This window comes from Mycteria americana, chromosome 3, assembly GCF_035582795.1.
Source record: "Mycteria americana isolate JAX WOST 10 ecotype Jacksonville Zoo and Gardens chromosome 3, USCA_MyAme_1.0, whole genome shotgun sequence".
Taxonomy (NCBI): domain Eukaryota; kingdom Metazoa; phylum Chordata; class Aves; order Ciconiiformes; family Ciconiidae; genus Mycteria; species Mycteria americana.
The window spans coordinates 57,142,340-57,159,182 of NC_134367.1; the positions used below are offsets into that span (position 1 = coordinate 57,142,340).

The 16,843-nt window shown below is 39.4% G+C and overlaps 1 protein-coding gene across 1 annotated transcript in view; it reads right to left on the reverse strand.

Moving 5' to 3' along the window:
- Positions 1-16,843, reverse strand: part of MAN1A1 (mannosidase alpha class 1A member 1) — a 156,442-nt gene that overhangs the window by 30,820 nt on the left and 108,779 nt on the right. Inside the window, exon 6 of the mRNA XM_075498646.1 lies at positions 1,342-1,465. Within this exon, the coding sequence (XP_075354761.1) occupies positions 1,342-1,465 (124 nt within the window). The remainder of the gene's footprint in view (positions 1-1,341; positions 1,466-16,843) is intronic.

Genomic DNA, 16,843 nt, shown 5'->3' on the forward strand with positions numbered 1-16,843 from the left:
CCTCAAATGGCTTGCCTTGGAGGGCTGTGGAATCACAATCTCTAAAGGGTTTTAAGAGCAGCTTACATAAACAGATTCCAGCATCTTGCAGCTGTAGCTCAATGCCACTTTGGAAGAGAACCATAGGCTAGGATTTTTAACATACGCACTTTCATCACACTTTAATTGTCTCTTAGTAGAACAGATGTTATACCATCAATGTCAAAAGATAATTAAGTTATCTAGTAAGTTTGTTTCTGGCTGTTCCTGGGTGCTGCCACCCCCGCATCTCTCCCCGCCAGTTCAGATTTGCTAAAGAGAGACTCTGTCTTTAAATTCACCCCTAAATACATTAAAATTGCTAGGAGTTTGTTTCACAAAATTTATTCCAGTGCTGACAATGGTATTGCAGCAAAGTCATTCCGTCCTTTAAGTTTGGTACAACTGGTATTCATTTTAGGTTTGACCACTGCTTTTAAACCTACTGCTAAACATTTGGAGTCCCACTGTTAATTAGATTATTAGATAGATAATATCAGTTGTAGCTAACATGGGGCAGATGCAGTAAGAATACAAAATGAAAACAAGTGGAAGTTTTAATTAGGAAAAAAAAAAGAAGATAAATGATACAGTGTATTATAAAGAACAGGACTCTCTGACTATTTACACATCAAAGAGCAAAGCAAAATTGCTTAGGTGGGAATTGAGGGAAGGAGAAGAGGAGTTGCTTTCCATGGCTCACGTAAATAGAAAGTATCCAGAAGACAATGTTATCAAATTTTGGAAGAATCAGTAAGCACAACAACTGTTTTGTCAAAGGATGTTTTTTTTGGTTTTTTTTTTCTTCCCCCAAAGAAAGTTCAAAGCACATTTCTTAAAGGTCAGTGCAATGGAAGTGCTTTCTGACCTCACTGACAGCAGTGATATTATACAGCACTTTTGAAGACTAAACTTGCTGAAATCACACAAGGTAGCCATGGTGCTTTGCTTTCTTTAGGCATCACATATTATCTCCAATAAAATGTCAATTTTTGTTTTCACCACATTCAGGTGAAGTCCTGAAGAAAGCTCTATGGTCTGATTGTTTAATGTGGTAGTCATTTAGAACATAAACAGAAATGATATGTTTTATGGGGCCAGGTAAGTGCTATATACAAGAAGATGCATCACAATGATTTTGGAACAGATTTTTGACTTTATAATACAAAAACACGCCAAGGTGATTAGGGAAACATCTAGAAAATATCTATCTTCTGTGACAAATGCTTACAACTGAGGAAAATCCAAATCTTTCCCCAGAGATATTAGTCTCCCAACACGTGATTTATCTTTTACAACATGATTTTGACTGAACAGCCTGACCTTTTCAGCAAAAACAGGGTTTCCAGACAGGTGGCTCAAATGTACGAACTCCAGATGCAAAGTCCCAAATTCTGCCAAAATGCTGCTGCCGCCAGAGGCCCATGGCCAATTTCGACCGATTCCACTAAGATGGGGGAGAAGAGAAATAGAGAAAATAACCATGAGCATCTATAAGGCAATGCTAATAAAATATAACAGGTAGTAGATATACTGTTCTCAAGAGAAGATAATTAATTTAAAATGTACTTAATATCTGCATAAGAACCCATGCTTCGGCAGCCTTCCATGACTTCTCCACAGGACCTTGAATTACTTTGGTCCAGTTCTGCTTCGGCTTGTAAAATCGCTTCTTGCAACAAGCCAGTCTTTTAGCTCATGAACAGCTCCATTACACATATCACTGTACCAGTGTTTCACTGTACAATGTCATGTTTAAAGACATTACAAAAACCACTGAGTATGAGAAAACATTCTCATACTTCACCTGTTTCCCCTGTATTTAACACAACACTCTCCAATTCTAACTCTTCCTTCTACAGTGCAATTGTTTATTAACTTAAAATACTGCATATATACAGCATAGGCTTTTAACTTAAAGTACTGCATGCAGTATATCCTTCTTAATACCTGAGAATTTAATAGAGTAGGATATGTAGGCATTGTCTGTCCAGGCACTCTTACCAGGATGAGTAACTTCAGTTTTAATTAAGACCTAAAGATACTTCACAGCAAAATTAATCTCAGGTTTTGTGCTGAGAGTAGAGAAAAGCACATTTATTGCTAAATCCCCACTAGAAACTAATGCTGGTTGAGATTCAGGATGAAAAGTCCGCTAAAGTTTCATTACAAAAAGGTGGGGTTTTTTCCCTTGAAATTTCTAGCAGCAATATTCAGAAAACCCCCTGAAATTGAAGAAAAGCTAGCCAACTTTCCGGAGTATCTAGGTGAATAACGACATACTAGACCAGCATATTATTAGCATGAATGTTAGAAATAAATACATGTATTAGGTACTGGAATGTCTTCTTTATTTTCAAGTTGTAAACAGCATTAAACACATACATATATATATAAATAAAAATTTAACTTTACTTTTACACATAAGCAGCCACTACAGTCATCAGTTAGCACTTGCACAACCATGAAAATCAGGTATTCTTCCCGAGTTAAAATGTTGCTCATATTATGAAAAAACAAAACAAAGCAAAAAACCAAGAAACCCCATCTTTAGTTCATCATGATGGAGGTCCTGATGATGTATTAAATTTTCTTCTTCAAAAGGTCAAGTATCTATAACTGACGCTTAACCAATATAATGAAATTAAGACTCCATTAAATTCATTTCCCCACTAGCTATATTAACACATTATTTTGAGATTTCTGCCACACACAAAACAAAAACAAGTCATTAAACTTTAAAAGCAGAGTAAAGGCTACAAATAAAGAGCACATTCGTGTTCTACTTAAATGTCACAGTTTTAAACTGTGCAACACCTTTGGCTGCCTGGCCTTGAGCTGAAGGCACCGCTGGAACTCACCGAGTGCCACCAAAAATAAACCCAGAATATTACCTACTGATAGGTGGACTTACAATGTCCCATTTCTGATGTACCATAGCATCTGTCAAATACTCCCCATAGGTATGCTAGAGATTTGCTTTTTCTCAGACCATAAAGCATTGAAATGACTAAGCTTATCTGAGTGCTGAGTGGAGGGAGAACATGGCGGAGCAAAAGGAAAGAGATTGGATGAGGTTCCCCTGGCTGACCATAAAGGTGCAAGAGGCTGGGACATATGGAAGTCCTCTGATGCAAATGATTGCCCAAAACTCCAAAGGAGAAAATGTTTCTAATCTTCATAGCTGCAGACAAAATCAATGACATAATGAAATCGGGGTAGGGTACTGCAAAGATGCATGCAATCCAACTTTGATATGATATCTGTACGACAGAAACAGAACACAAGTTTTATGGGATCTGAATATCTCATTTTATGAGCGATCTTACAAAGATCAGAGTGCTTTTTACATTTGATGAAAACAAAAGTGAAGAGAAAAACCCACCTGGCTTACAAGCTGTCTGCACTTCAATCTACTGTGGGTCAGAATTTTTCCAAATGGTGACATAAAAGCATCAGATATTACAGAAAATAAGATCAAGGTGAGTACTGCAGACAACATGTCTGGAAATCTCTTATCTTCAGACTGAAGAGCTTACACCTACAGACTGGTTATTCACCCAAGAACAGGCACCATCTCTGGAGCACACTGGCCCAACTCCTGCCTAACGGCTGACTTCCAGATGAAAATATTTTAGCTTGTTTCCAAATCACCCAGATTAAAAGAGATGACATAAGACACTACTGGTAAATAAAGCTTGCCAGAAAAAAAAAGGTGAAATATTTCAAGGTTTTGAAAAGTTACCATGTTATGGCACAACTGGCAAAAGCCCACTTTTTTTCTATTAAATTTCTCAATAAATCTCACAGTGGAAACATTGAGTGGTTCCTGCAGCAAGGCATCAACCAAACTTGGCAGAAAACATAATAAAGTCCCTACTTGCACTCCACCACAACTTCTGCTGATATCAACACAACCTTTCAGAACATTTTTGTGTACTGCATTTTGTTAAACAGAAAAATTTCCAAGCACGGCTATCGAGAGGTTTTCTGCATGCAGCAATGTGTTTTACCATGAGTGGAAGATTCTTCTTGCTTAAGATGGTTTGAAAACTATAAACTTGCATTCTTTACTCTTAACGCAAGAAAAGTAGAAAGAAACATCTATGTTGCATCTATGTCCTATTTAATGTAGCTTTTATTGTTTTCAGTTGGGACAGCTAGTTAGGAAAAAAAAAAGGCATCAACGTATTTCTGGCAAATCTGCAAAGTAATGAGGATATCTGCTGGTTTAGTCTCAGACGGGTGCTCTAAGTCAAAACTGACAAGCTCGTTTCAACAAGTGGTAGAACCCAAGAATTGCAATTCAGTGCCTTAACTATTTTTCATGCAACTTTCAGCCATGGATGTCTGATATTCTCTCATACATTTATTTTATCTTTGGGAGCAAAGAAACAGGTAAGTTTTTCCATATTCCCTCATACTAACTGGAGCAGCCACAGTATTGCTCCTGGTTCCATTTAACTCTGTCCTTATTTTAAGGCGATAGTCCAGCGTGCATGGCTATGTAGACAGCCAGCTTCTGAAGAGACATTACTAGAGCCCAGGGGATACTCAAAAAAGCTCTCAGCATACAGAATCAGAGAGATTTCATACTCTCTGATCCTTTTTGACCAGGGAAAGTAGACTTTGGCTTTTGTTTAACAGTCTCTTGGCTTAAAAAAAGGAAACTGAAGACAGTGCTCTTTTTCCACCCCACTCCCAAAAAAATTTTCCCAAATACTGTATACTTTTAAACAGAACAGACCTTAAGCAAGAGAGAACCTGAACAGATGAAGGGATATGGTGAAACGGAAAAAAGACTTCTGTGTCAAGGATTACAAAAAATGAGTACATTTATAAATGACATGAGGTGCCCTAGAAAATAACATGCAATAAATAAGTGCAATAGCTCAGTAAATCTTAATAACCAGGCATAGTAAAATACTGATTTCTGCCCATGCATGAGACAACACATCCAGTGCTCCCAACCCAGACATTTTTCAAGCTTTTCACTAATATTATTATTGGGGTGATCAAAAAATTATCCAAAGTTAAAAAAGTTAATGCTAGGTACGTATTTACTCTTCAACCATAAAGTCAATGCTGGGTATCTATTTACTCTTCAGTTATGAAGTTATGGGCTGTCTTCCTGAAGTTCTTGAGATGCAAGCCTGGGGCTCTGGTGAAAGGTTTTATTTCTACTCCAAGTTTTAGCAAAACTATGTATAACACTGCAAGTTCCTAGAGTTTTTCTTCCAAGGGCACCCATTACTCAGGTCAAGAAACCACAGCAGCAATCTGAACCCAAAGAATGATAAAGACATTTGGGGGATTTTCAAGTGGTGGCTTACAGCTCTGTTTGTGAACTGCACAAACAAGTGCAGACCACTTGTATCGACCAAAGAAAAATCTGTAAAGCACTGAAAACTTTTTGCAGCTTATTTTCACTCAGTTATTCTTTCAAAATGGTTTAATGTCCCAAATGCCTCGTAAGCTGACAAATGCACTCTTCAGAAAGAGATAGATACATACCACCATTAGTAGAGGACAGCAAAGGGGCCCCAGGTATGACACTCACCCTTTCTATTAGCTGCATTCCTTTATCTTGCTTTCTTTTTGTAATTTACTTTGCCACTGTATTTTTCAAGTTTCCTATGTTGATAGTCACTACAACCTATACTGAGCGTCAGTCATGTACTGACATCAGAGTTGGAAACAGAACTCCTTCTATACACTTGAGGGAGGAAGGAGAAGCCACACTACTTAAACTTGTTTGAAGTTCCAGACCAATACTAAAATAATTTCAGTTTACAGGGCACTATTTTAATGTATCTCAAATCATTGTGTCTAAAATCATACTGTTTATACTACTTAAAACCCATAAAAATTTTCTGTAAAATATTAATAGAACTTTAGAACTTATTTCTATATTATTATAACTAGTATTATGTAATTAAGGGAAATTTGAAGTGAGACTCTGGATCAGAAAAGTGTATTAAAGCAGGACCATCACTGTTTTATGATATTTCCCATTTATTTTATAAACTTCGTTACTGAACACTGAGTGCCATAGAATCTGAAATACAGTGTTTGTAATTCTACTGTCATTCATTCTCAGGAAATATGAGCCTGACTAACCTGGGCTGCTGGTAACTCAACTCAGTATTTTTCCAGTAGACCACTGTTGGTCCTTCTGTACATAGGAGCAGAAAGTATGAGATCAGTATCTCTTCTAAAACGTACGGAAACATACCAGGAGAGGGAACCTCAGAGGAAATATAAATATTTAAAGTTTTTTTTTTTTTTTTTAAATTACTGAAATTCAGAGGCACAACAATATTTACAAGATTTTTGAAGAGTTACATTACATCCCCAATATACGTAAAGCAGCAGATAATTTTCAACTGAAAGGAACAGCAAATCCTCAGGGAAACTGCACAAATACTTCAAAGGGTGAAAACACTTATCAAATCAAAATTCTTGCCATCAGTGAGCAGAACTGTTTCAGTCTCTGCAGACAGTTTGTTTATTATCCCCCAGTCTTTCCTGGAGGCTGCCAGGACAACTCCACAAGGTGGAGGCAGAGCAAGACTTCAGAATTGCAATATTTAATGCAAAATGCAGAAGCACCACCTAATAGTCAGTGATCTCCTGCAGACTTAGCCAGTAAAAAAGGTGAAAGGCCAGAATAAAAGAGAACCAGCAGCAACAATGTGAAGTGTCCGAGAGCCACTGTTGCGAAATGTTTTCGGATTAAATATGAAAAAAACTCCCTATAGCCCCTTTGGATTTTACTAATGCTGACCTTTTTTGCAAAAAAGCTACTCCAACTATGATGGTAGGTGAAAATGCAAAATATGACAGAGAAATGAAACATGGCACTACGAAGGGTCCATTTAAATTCACCAGAGCCATGAGACTTAAGTTGGAGCATACAGGTTGTGCCTGTTACTTCCAGGAGTGCTGAGGGGACAAGAGGATCTGCCCGGAGAATACAACTTATGACTGGAATTGGTTGGGCTTAATCCTTTTTTAATAGGAACCCGCATGAGCAGAGCATTGCCCAGCCCAACCTGCAGCGCCTGGCTCGCTTGCCTCGCTCCGTACCACCAGCCACCCCTCTGACACCCACAAGGGAGAGGGACCTTCCCAAATGGAGGTCAAGAAAAAGGGGGAGGGTGATGCAAAGACCACACAAACTTTCCTGCAGCTTTATTCTCCTTCTTCCCCCTCCCAGTTCCCCAGGACACACTTCATGCTTCTCCTTGAGTCTCAACCCCCAAGTGTACACGCCTTAGAAATAAAGTAAAATTATTAGCTGTTTTTGTGAAAGAAAGCATCATCCCCTGCTTTTCCCCCCAAAGGAAGCCTAGGGTCCTCAGACAATTTTGAAAGCATAATGTGATTGCTTTTTCATGTTTTAGCCTTAAGATTATGACCACATATGATTCAGCTGCACAGCTCACACCCCAGTGTATTAGGTTTGCATGGCAAGGTTGTGATAGCAGGGGGGGCTACAGGGACAGCTTCTGTGAGAAGCTGCTAGAAGCTTCCCCTATGTCTGATAGAACCAATGCCAGCTGGCTCCAAGTTGGACCCACCACTGGCCAAGGCTGAGCCAGTCAGCGACGGTGGTAACTCATCTGTGATAACGTATTTAAGAAGAGGGAAAAACCCCTGCGCAACTGCAGCTGGAGAGAGGAGTTAAAATATGTGAGAGAAACAACTCTGCAGACACCAGGGTCAGTGAAGAAGGAGGGGCAGGAGGTGCTCCAGGCACCAAAGCAGAGATTCCCCTGCAGCCCATGGTGAAGACCATGGTGAGGCAGGCTGTCCCCTGCAGCCCATGGAGGTTCATGGTGGAGCAGATATCCACCTGCAGCCCATGGAGGACCTCATGCTGGAGCAGCTGGATGCCCAAAGGAGGCTGTGACCCCGTGGGAAGCCCACGCTGGGGTATGTTTGCTGGTAGGACTTGCAACCCCGTGGGGGACCCACGCTGGAGCAGTCTGTTCCTGAAGGACTGAACCCCGTGGGAGGGACCCACGCTGGAGCAGTTCGTGAAGAACTGCAGCCCATGGGAAGGACTCATGCTGGAGAAGTTTGTGGAGGACTGTCTCCCGTGGGAGGGACCCCAGGCTGGAGCAGGGGAGGAGTGTGAGGAGGAAGGAGCGGCAAAGACAACGTGTGATGAACTGACCGCAACCCCCATTGCCCGTCCCCCTGTGCCGCTGGGTGGGGAGGAGGTAGAGAATTCTAATAATAAATAATAAATGATCTCTGCCTGTCCATATCTCGACCCATGAGTTTTTCATTATACCTTCTCTCCCCTGTCCAGCTGAGGGGGGCAGTGACAGAGCGGCTTTGGTGGGCACCCGGCGTCCAGCGCACCCAGACTGTGCAACCCAGCACACGGACCCTGCGTGCCAGCCACAGGTCTGGCCGCGAGCGAAGGTGGGGAAACGCGAGAGCAGGGCAGCTCCAGCAAGGGTATTCACAGAAATGAACCTCTTCAGGGCTCCCCTGATAATCAGTACAGGGAGATAACAGAATTAAATCACTTCACAGAGGGGATTAAGCTAAAGATGGAGTCTCTCCCTTTACAGAGTAAACCCAGGGAGACCAGTCTCACCTACAGTTACCCCTTGCCAGGTGCCCAAATCTCCCCAAGATTTCAGTTAGCTTCACAGGTATCAGATGTATTTTTTAACTCTCTACAGGCTAATATATATATAAAAAAGTAGGACTGGAGATAAAGACTTTGTAATGCTATATTTTTAATTCTTATAATTATAAAATACGTTTTTTCCCGGCTCACAATTTATTTTAATGGTCCTTTTTTGTACTGGCCACATTTGCATGACATTTTTATAAAATATTGCAAGATAACTTTTGACAGATTAAACTACAAAAATAAATACAGAAAACATTTCTGCAGTACCGTGACATGAAAAGGGTACCGCAAAGTCCATGAATCTTCTATACCTAGCCAGGCAAAGCCATTCAGATGTGCCACATATTGTGAATTAGTAAAATAAGCAAGTTAACACAATGCATTATGTCCAAAATTTCTCTCACAGATGTTAACACATGTCAATTTATTACTATTTTCTCTGCCATATTTCAATCCAGTGAGAAAAATCTCCAAAGGCACATTCCATTTTGGCAGAATTGGTCATTATTTCTATGGATTACTTTTTTTTTTTTAAAACAAATGTCCTTCCTTTTATAAAAAGTCAGTATAACTACACAATGCCAGTCACTGCATTTCTAATAAAGTGTTTATACACTGCAAAAGCCTTCAGTCTATTTCTTTTCTGCCACTACCAGTCTTTCATAACAATATCTTAATTTAATCAGGTCAACTAAGTCTCCTTAGAACAAATGAAGAGAGGTCAGTAAAGGGTCAGGTTTTCATTTACATACTCGGTATCTATTTCTCATTTTAAACAAAATATATTTAAAAGATTAAGTTGCTATAGAGCCCTAGATGGCACAAAATACTTAAAAATGCTAAATAAAATTTAATTACTTTCAGCATTTCCTAGGCAAATGAATGAACTCAAAACCAAACAATTAATATGTTCTAAATATACTTTGTGACATACACCCCAACATAAAAATAAGCAAAGAATGGGAAAAAATATTTCATGCATACTAGAGTTGGATACTGTGATCCCCTAGCTAAGGGAGCCACTATGGCAGCCAAAAGGATGATACTCAGAGGTCATTTTCATAGAATATCCAATTTTCATGCATTACTTAGGATTGCCACATCTGAAAACACTTTCATAAGAACGATTTTTTATTTTGCCCTGAATGGAACCATTTGTCAATATGTCACAAAAATAAATGAAGAGCGGCTTCTTCTCTTCCCAGAAACCAACGCTGATCATTAGACACACATCCCTTGCTAATAACTTACCAAGAGAGAAGCTAAATCCAATACTATAGACCAAACTGGGGAAGTTAAAGGGTGATCTGCTGTTGATACTTTTCAGAAGAGGTTCCCTTAAAACTCCTGTGCTGCATCTTTCTCCTTTTAGCATTGCAGCTAACTAACAGTGCTAATCAACTATGGTTTATGATTTAATTTATAAAGAAGCTGTGATGAAGAATGAAATTATTTTATTAGAGGTTCATACTTTTTAAAACAAACCAAAAGAACCAACCATGGAGCACGCAGGCAATACTTGCTAAAGTTTCAACTACTGTATTTGATGAACTACATGCTGAGAAGATTATTTTTTTTTTTTTTAAATTTCCTTCACCACCTGCCCCCCAGAGTACAAGATATGGGATCTTGGTGTAAGGGTCTGTCTTCACAAGCACTGAAATCGATGATTTATTTATTAACACTTCAAAGATATTTAATGTGTTTTTGTTCTCCCCAGATCTGGCAAACCATCCGTACCCCTATGTGACAGAAGAAAGACAGGAACACAGAAATCCCATGTTTGCGCACACCACTGGTACTCAGCTCCTCCACCCATGTCTAGTGGCGGGAGCTGCCAGGACAGCACCTTGTGGGCAAAGTCAAATGGGGGAACCCGTGACAGGGCTAGCACACTAGCTGTGTATTTCTAGCCCCAGTAACAAGCATGAAACACCTTCCTGTCCGACTTCCAATACATGGCAATTAACTTTCTGCAGGCCTATGTGGTCCCTGTCTCCCCACAGACAGCATCAACCAAGGCAGACAGACTCCTGCTGGAGCTCTGACTTTTCCACGGTATCCCTTTTCTGAGAAAGGAAAATGATTATAATCTGGTTAAGCATCTCTCACACAATGTCTTGACAGCTGGAGACAGCAGAAAAAGAAACTTAAATCAGCTAGCTAGCTTATGTGGTAGTTTTTGATGTCTGTTTTATTCCTCTTTGTTAGGAGGATTGTTTAGGCAAATGCTAACAGCTGGTTAGTTTTTCAGCTGTGACAATGAATGTGTAACTACTGCCTTGCCCTAATCATGGCCCAGCTGGCAGCTTAGTGCTCAGCTGAGCTACCTTCTCTGAAGACTGACCCATACCAGCTATTACCTGGTGAGGTGATTTCTAGGGATGCTGACTTAGCAGGAGGAGGCAGACAGTGAATTAGTACCATCAGCAACTGCAGTACGAAGACTAACAACAAAAGTGGTTACTCAATTTTACAGTACAACAGGGAATAAAAAATTTCTATGCTGTAATGTCAGACAGAACACAAATGTTTTTTTACTGTAACAAGTGAGGTAATGAAGAGGTATAGCCTCAAGAGCTATTAGTTTGAGAACATTAATTTTGTCTATTTGCCTAGTTATATGCAGTGTCAGCATTAATATATGCTGATCTCCTGGCCACTTCAGTTCTGCCAGTACAGGAGATGCATCCATTTGTATTGGAGGCACATGCACATCATCATCTGGCTGGAAATGAGAGTAGGAAAAGTCAGACTACTGTGGCTGACCGTTCATCGTGTGAGAAAATACGAGCACAGCTCCAAAAAGATGCTAGTATGAAACAGATCTTAAAACAAGATCCCCAGTTTTCTCCATGAGGTTCATCAGGTCCTTCAAAGGCAATGTATGCGGCACACTTTCCCATCCAAACATTAGAGATGTCTGTCTGTAAAAGGGCAGAAGAAGAGGAAACAGTCTCCTTGCTCCCCTTGTCAATTTTAGGAAGATGGAACCAGTCAGAATAGTTTTGTGGTTCTTGAAGATCAACAGTTGTTTTAAAGACCCTACTGTACCTAGGCACATCAGTTGCACTGTCTGTGGTTAAATTTTTCAAGAACAAAAGTTATCCTCCTCCCAACATTTTTGCCTTTCACCTTTGTAAGGAAAGCTACCCAGTGACCTTTAAAGCTGTCCTAGAATGGTCACCATTTCCTTACTGTACGTGCAGGCAAAAGGTTAAAATGCTCAACAATCGTGGAACGCTATCAAGTGGGCTGATCTTCCTCAAGGTGACCATCCAACAGGCAATTTCTCTTGAAACTGCACAGAACAGCAACAGAGACTGAAGAGCACTGTTAATGTAAAAGCGGGAAAGAAACAGAAATATGAAATTTCCAGTATCAACCTGTGCTGTGGCCTCTGCCAGGACAGGTCCCTACCTCCCTGAAGGATCAAGTCAGTGGTGGAGAAGGTGTTGGAGAAGTGTGCATATAAACACACAGAGGAGGCTAGAGAGTAATGTCTGCTCCACGTCCAATTCATAGTCCATGAAACCCCACTAAACACTCTTTGCTCAGTAAAAAGAGACACTGTTCAACACCACCATCAAACTCACTGTCATGGCAACAGGACCATCCCCTCTGTGGTGAAAACTACTTGCTCATGATTAGGTCAGAGTAATGATGGGTCCTGGGGAAATACTTGAAGTGAGAGGACACTGAAGTGAATGGAAACAGCAGCAGAGGGAGCAGGAGGTGCCAAGATGCAGGTGGAAACCAAAATGCCAGAGAGAACCAAGACAAAGAGGAAACAATCTCATCTGCCTCTGGAGAGCAGCGAAGAATAAGCAAAGGCCAGTGAAATTGCCTGTGGGAAGATCACGCTTTACTGTACACATCGAAGTCCGTCAGCTGCTGACAATAAAAAATAAAACACCTCCTCCACAGGCTCTGAACACCACCAGACACCCTGGGATCCTTCTTTTGTGATCTGACACATGGGTTTTGAACATCTGCATCTAGCGACACTGTCTCTATTGATGCTTAAAATAATCAGAGTATCTTATTCTCACCAGTCCATTCAGACTGTTAGGCTGCTTCGTTTATGTCAAATTCCTGCAGCAGTTCTCTGTGGAAAAACACTGAATTTCTTTAGGACTTTACTGGCAGGGTTCGTACAATCCTTTCCTTATGGCTGTCTGCCCTGTGACACTTTTAACGTTACTGGTGCTCTAAAGGGGCATCAAAGCTTGTGGAATTGGCACCCTGCGGCAAACCAACAGAGCAGTAAGCTCACGCGTACGCACCCACGTCGAGGAGTGTGAGACAGGGAGAGACAATTAGTAGCCAAGCAGCACATGATTTGAAATGTCACTATGAGACATGTCAAGTGTTTAAAGGTAATTTTCAGTGTCACCATCTAAAACTGTACTAAAACTGTACTTGTTACTGTAATCATTTCTGATAAAAGTTATCTGAGCACAGCACAGACCTACATGTCTCCCACAACACACTAATGAATAAAGTAAACAATTCATGTTTCCTATTACTTTATGCACTAAAGGTTTAATTAATCAATTTCCAAGGGCTAAAAAAGCAAGAGGGAATACAACACAACAGAGCAAGGCTAGATAATAAGTACTAGCATAGACTACTTTTAATCAGGTCCCTGAAGAAAACTGAAAATAACAGGAAATGAAAAGTCATGAATAGAAGTCTACAGTTCTGCCATCCATGCGATAATAAGTTAGATGGTGTAAAAGAAGAAGGTATTAGAATGAAATTCCCTACTGCAGCAACTGGTATAACTCAGTGTTAGTGACAGGCTAAAAAACTCCCCAAACTGAACCCAACCAAACAACAAGCCCCTCCACCTCCAAAAAAAAAAACCCCAAAGCAAGAAAAACTCCAAAAACTCCTGCTTCTGAGAAGTCAATGGAAAACACCTTCTTAACATATTCACTGGGAAGAAAAAAAATTACGAACTTCAGAAGAGTCCACGGGAAACACCATTTATATATATTCCCTTCCTCTCTGCCATGCCTTTTAATACTGAAAGACGAACTAACTTTAAGTCTAAAGCTTATTTCAGAACGTTACATTTCACATTAAATAAGAGTGCTTGCTGCCTTAAACCACCATAGCCATGGCAATCAGCACTCCTGATCTACTTTGCTCAGTACATCTCTCTGTAAGACTCTGCTCCTACTTTTATATCACTTTTCCAACATTCAACCTTTAGGTTATCTTTTTTTTTTCTGCTGAAGATTTCTATAAATCCCCCCCTCCACCCTGATTAGTTCATTAACTTCTGACTTCAGTGAGTTTATTTCCCATATCAGAAGTCCTTTACTTAATAACTGATATTCAAGCTTTGCTAAATTATTCTTGTGTCATATCAATTGCATTGTCCAAGTGCAAATAAACATTATTAATTTCCTTTGTCTATAAAATAATTTGTTATGAGGATGAGTGTTGAGCAGTTTGCATTTGGAGGTAACTAGGTAACACAGAAACGGTGTGGAGAATCGGTGCTAGAACTTCCCCATTTCTTTTTTCTTCTTGATGTGTTTGTTGGTTTTTTTGCTGCTGCTTTTTCTTTCTGGCCCCACAACTCTTCTCTTGCTCTCCCAATCAACTTCCATGGTACCAGATATTCTTCCCTCTACTGCCAGTCACTTGAGGTCTTTAAGTTGTCTCCACACAGCCTCAAGTGGAAAGAAGCAAGATGCGCTTCTATGGTGGAGATCCTGCAGCAGCGGTCACCTCCAGTTCAGGTTAAGGACACTCACAACCCAACCAAGAATATTAGTGTACTGAAATATTGTGAAAACAGTGGCTTCTCTATCAGAAGAGCAGGAGTCACTTTTTCAAGGAAAGCCACTACTGATCTTCTGGACAGGACAAAATCTGAGTATTTGGTCTTTTCAGTCTGATGAGGACTTTTCAGGGAAGGTAAAGATTCAAAGCATCACAAAGCAACGGATGGCAAGTGACAGACTATATGAAACTTCCCAGCCACTAATTCCCACTTTCCCAATCTAGAGTACTATAAAATAGAGGATTATAAAATACTCTAGATTGTCCTAATCTCAGTTTCGGTAATTTTAAATATATCTGTATCACTCTTGTTTATCCAGATCATATTCATTCCTTACCACCAGATGGTAACTTTAAAAAGTGTTTTTAATCTTTTACTTTTCTGAACTCAATTAGCTTTTATTAGATTCTCATGTCAAGGAAATATTTTAAGTGGATTCACAGTCATTTAAGTTAAAAAGTCTTTCAAAGCATTTAGTCCCATTTATTGCGCTTGATATTGCATGTGGTACCATTAAATGTTTGAAGTGAGAATCAAAATCATTACACTAACTGCATGGCTCTGTTATTAAAAATAATTGGCTGACAAGTTGCAAAGGTCTGTTTTAAGCAGTTTTGTAGTTACCATTCATTGCAAGGAGCCTACGCCAAACACTTTCTGACTGACAGTCAATTATTTCTCCTTTCAATACAGCTGTTGGATCGACAGTGGTTTCAGATACTGGACAGCTTGTCACAAGACTGCAGCTGTGATACTCATCTGATATAACATTAACTTACAAATGCCCTAAATTACACTTGCATATGCATTTACAGATATGCGTATCAATCTAAACATGTACAATACAGAGACACCACTGTTGTCGAGGGAAACCTCTCTTTTCAGTATCTGCTTTCACAGATGCTGTGACAGCTGTATGAAACACTACTGAAATGGCATTCTGGTTCACTGAAAAGGACAGCTTTTCCAGATAAAAAACCTGAAGTAGTCTTTTTCAGACTAGTGTTGCTAAAGACATAATCTGTTTTGACAAAAGCTTTAAGAAAAGTATAAATGTCCCTTTTTTCCAGTCTGCTTCAATCTTCTCCTTCCTCTTTACCCACACGTTGCTGTGTCATAAATCCATTTGTTCTGGGATCAGATAAACATTTGTTTTTCTCAGTGCCAGTCACTAAGGGCTTGATCCTTACTCATAGCCAACAGAAAAACTCCTGGTGGGTTCAACACGAACTGATCAAGCATTAAAATCCTCTACCTGTCATCAAAATTATTGCAGAGACAACAGGTTAATATGAATACAGGGAATCCCTGCAGCCTGACCGAAACACCAGTATCACTGTAGAAATCCTTTCCATTAACACCATACAGATTTGGGAACTGGTTCTCTTTCTGGAAATCAGTAATACAATGAAAAAAAAAAAAAAGACCGTTCTGGTTTCTTTTCCCAGCACATGACACATTTGCTTATGCACAGTTTTATCCTTCAATGCCTATTAACTATTTGAAAAATCAAGATTAAGGTCAATTACTTTAAAATGCAAAAAAAGTTAATTGAAAAAATTACTTTAAAAACTAAAAAAAAAAAAAAAAAAAAAAAAAAGAAGTACTTATTTACATGCAATTTACAGATTCCTTTTTCCCCACTTTATACGTTTATAGAAGATACATATTATTCAGTATAAACCAGTCAATTTAACGATAAAGAGCTATCCTGATTTTTCTCAAATGACATTAGTTCCAGGCATATCACTAGGCTAGTGGAAGATATCCATGCTATTTATCAGTTTCTGATTCTGAATGTTATGCTTGTGCTCCAAACATAATGCAATATGGTTTAATAAACATTAAATATGATTTCATTGCATCACATATTTATAAATTAATCAAGTCCCTCATTGTTTGTGTCATCAAGGAAAATCAACCAATGCCTAAAATACGATCAAATTCATTAACTAAGGTATGATTAAATAGGAATATTTCCTACTGTATAGCAGGCAGATGGGAAAAAACCCCCACACATAATCTAATATGCACCTGATTTTCACCAGAGGAAAATATCCCCGTTACACTTTTCCTGTGGTAGAGTCTCTATTATCAGATATTCAGTTGTGTTCCACCAAACCCAGAACTTCACCTTTAATCTACTTACTATTACTTCAAGCAACAAATACTTTTACATAGCTGCTGCTCATCTTACAGATGAGCTATTTACAAGAAACTAATGATGCCGACTATCTCAGATGGCAAGGCACAGCACAATACAGCTTATTTCTCAGATATGCACTAAAAATTATGATCCAGGACAATCTGATTATACCATAAGGAAAAGAAGAAGAATTAAAAAAAAAAGGACAAACATTACCTTGAAA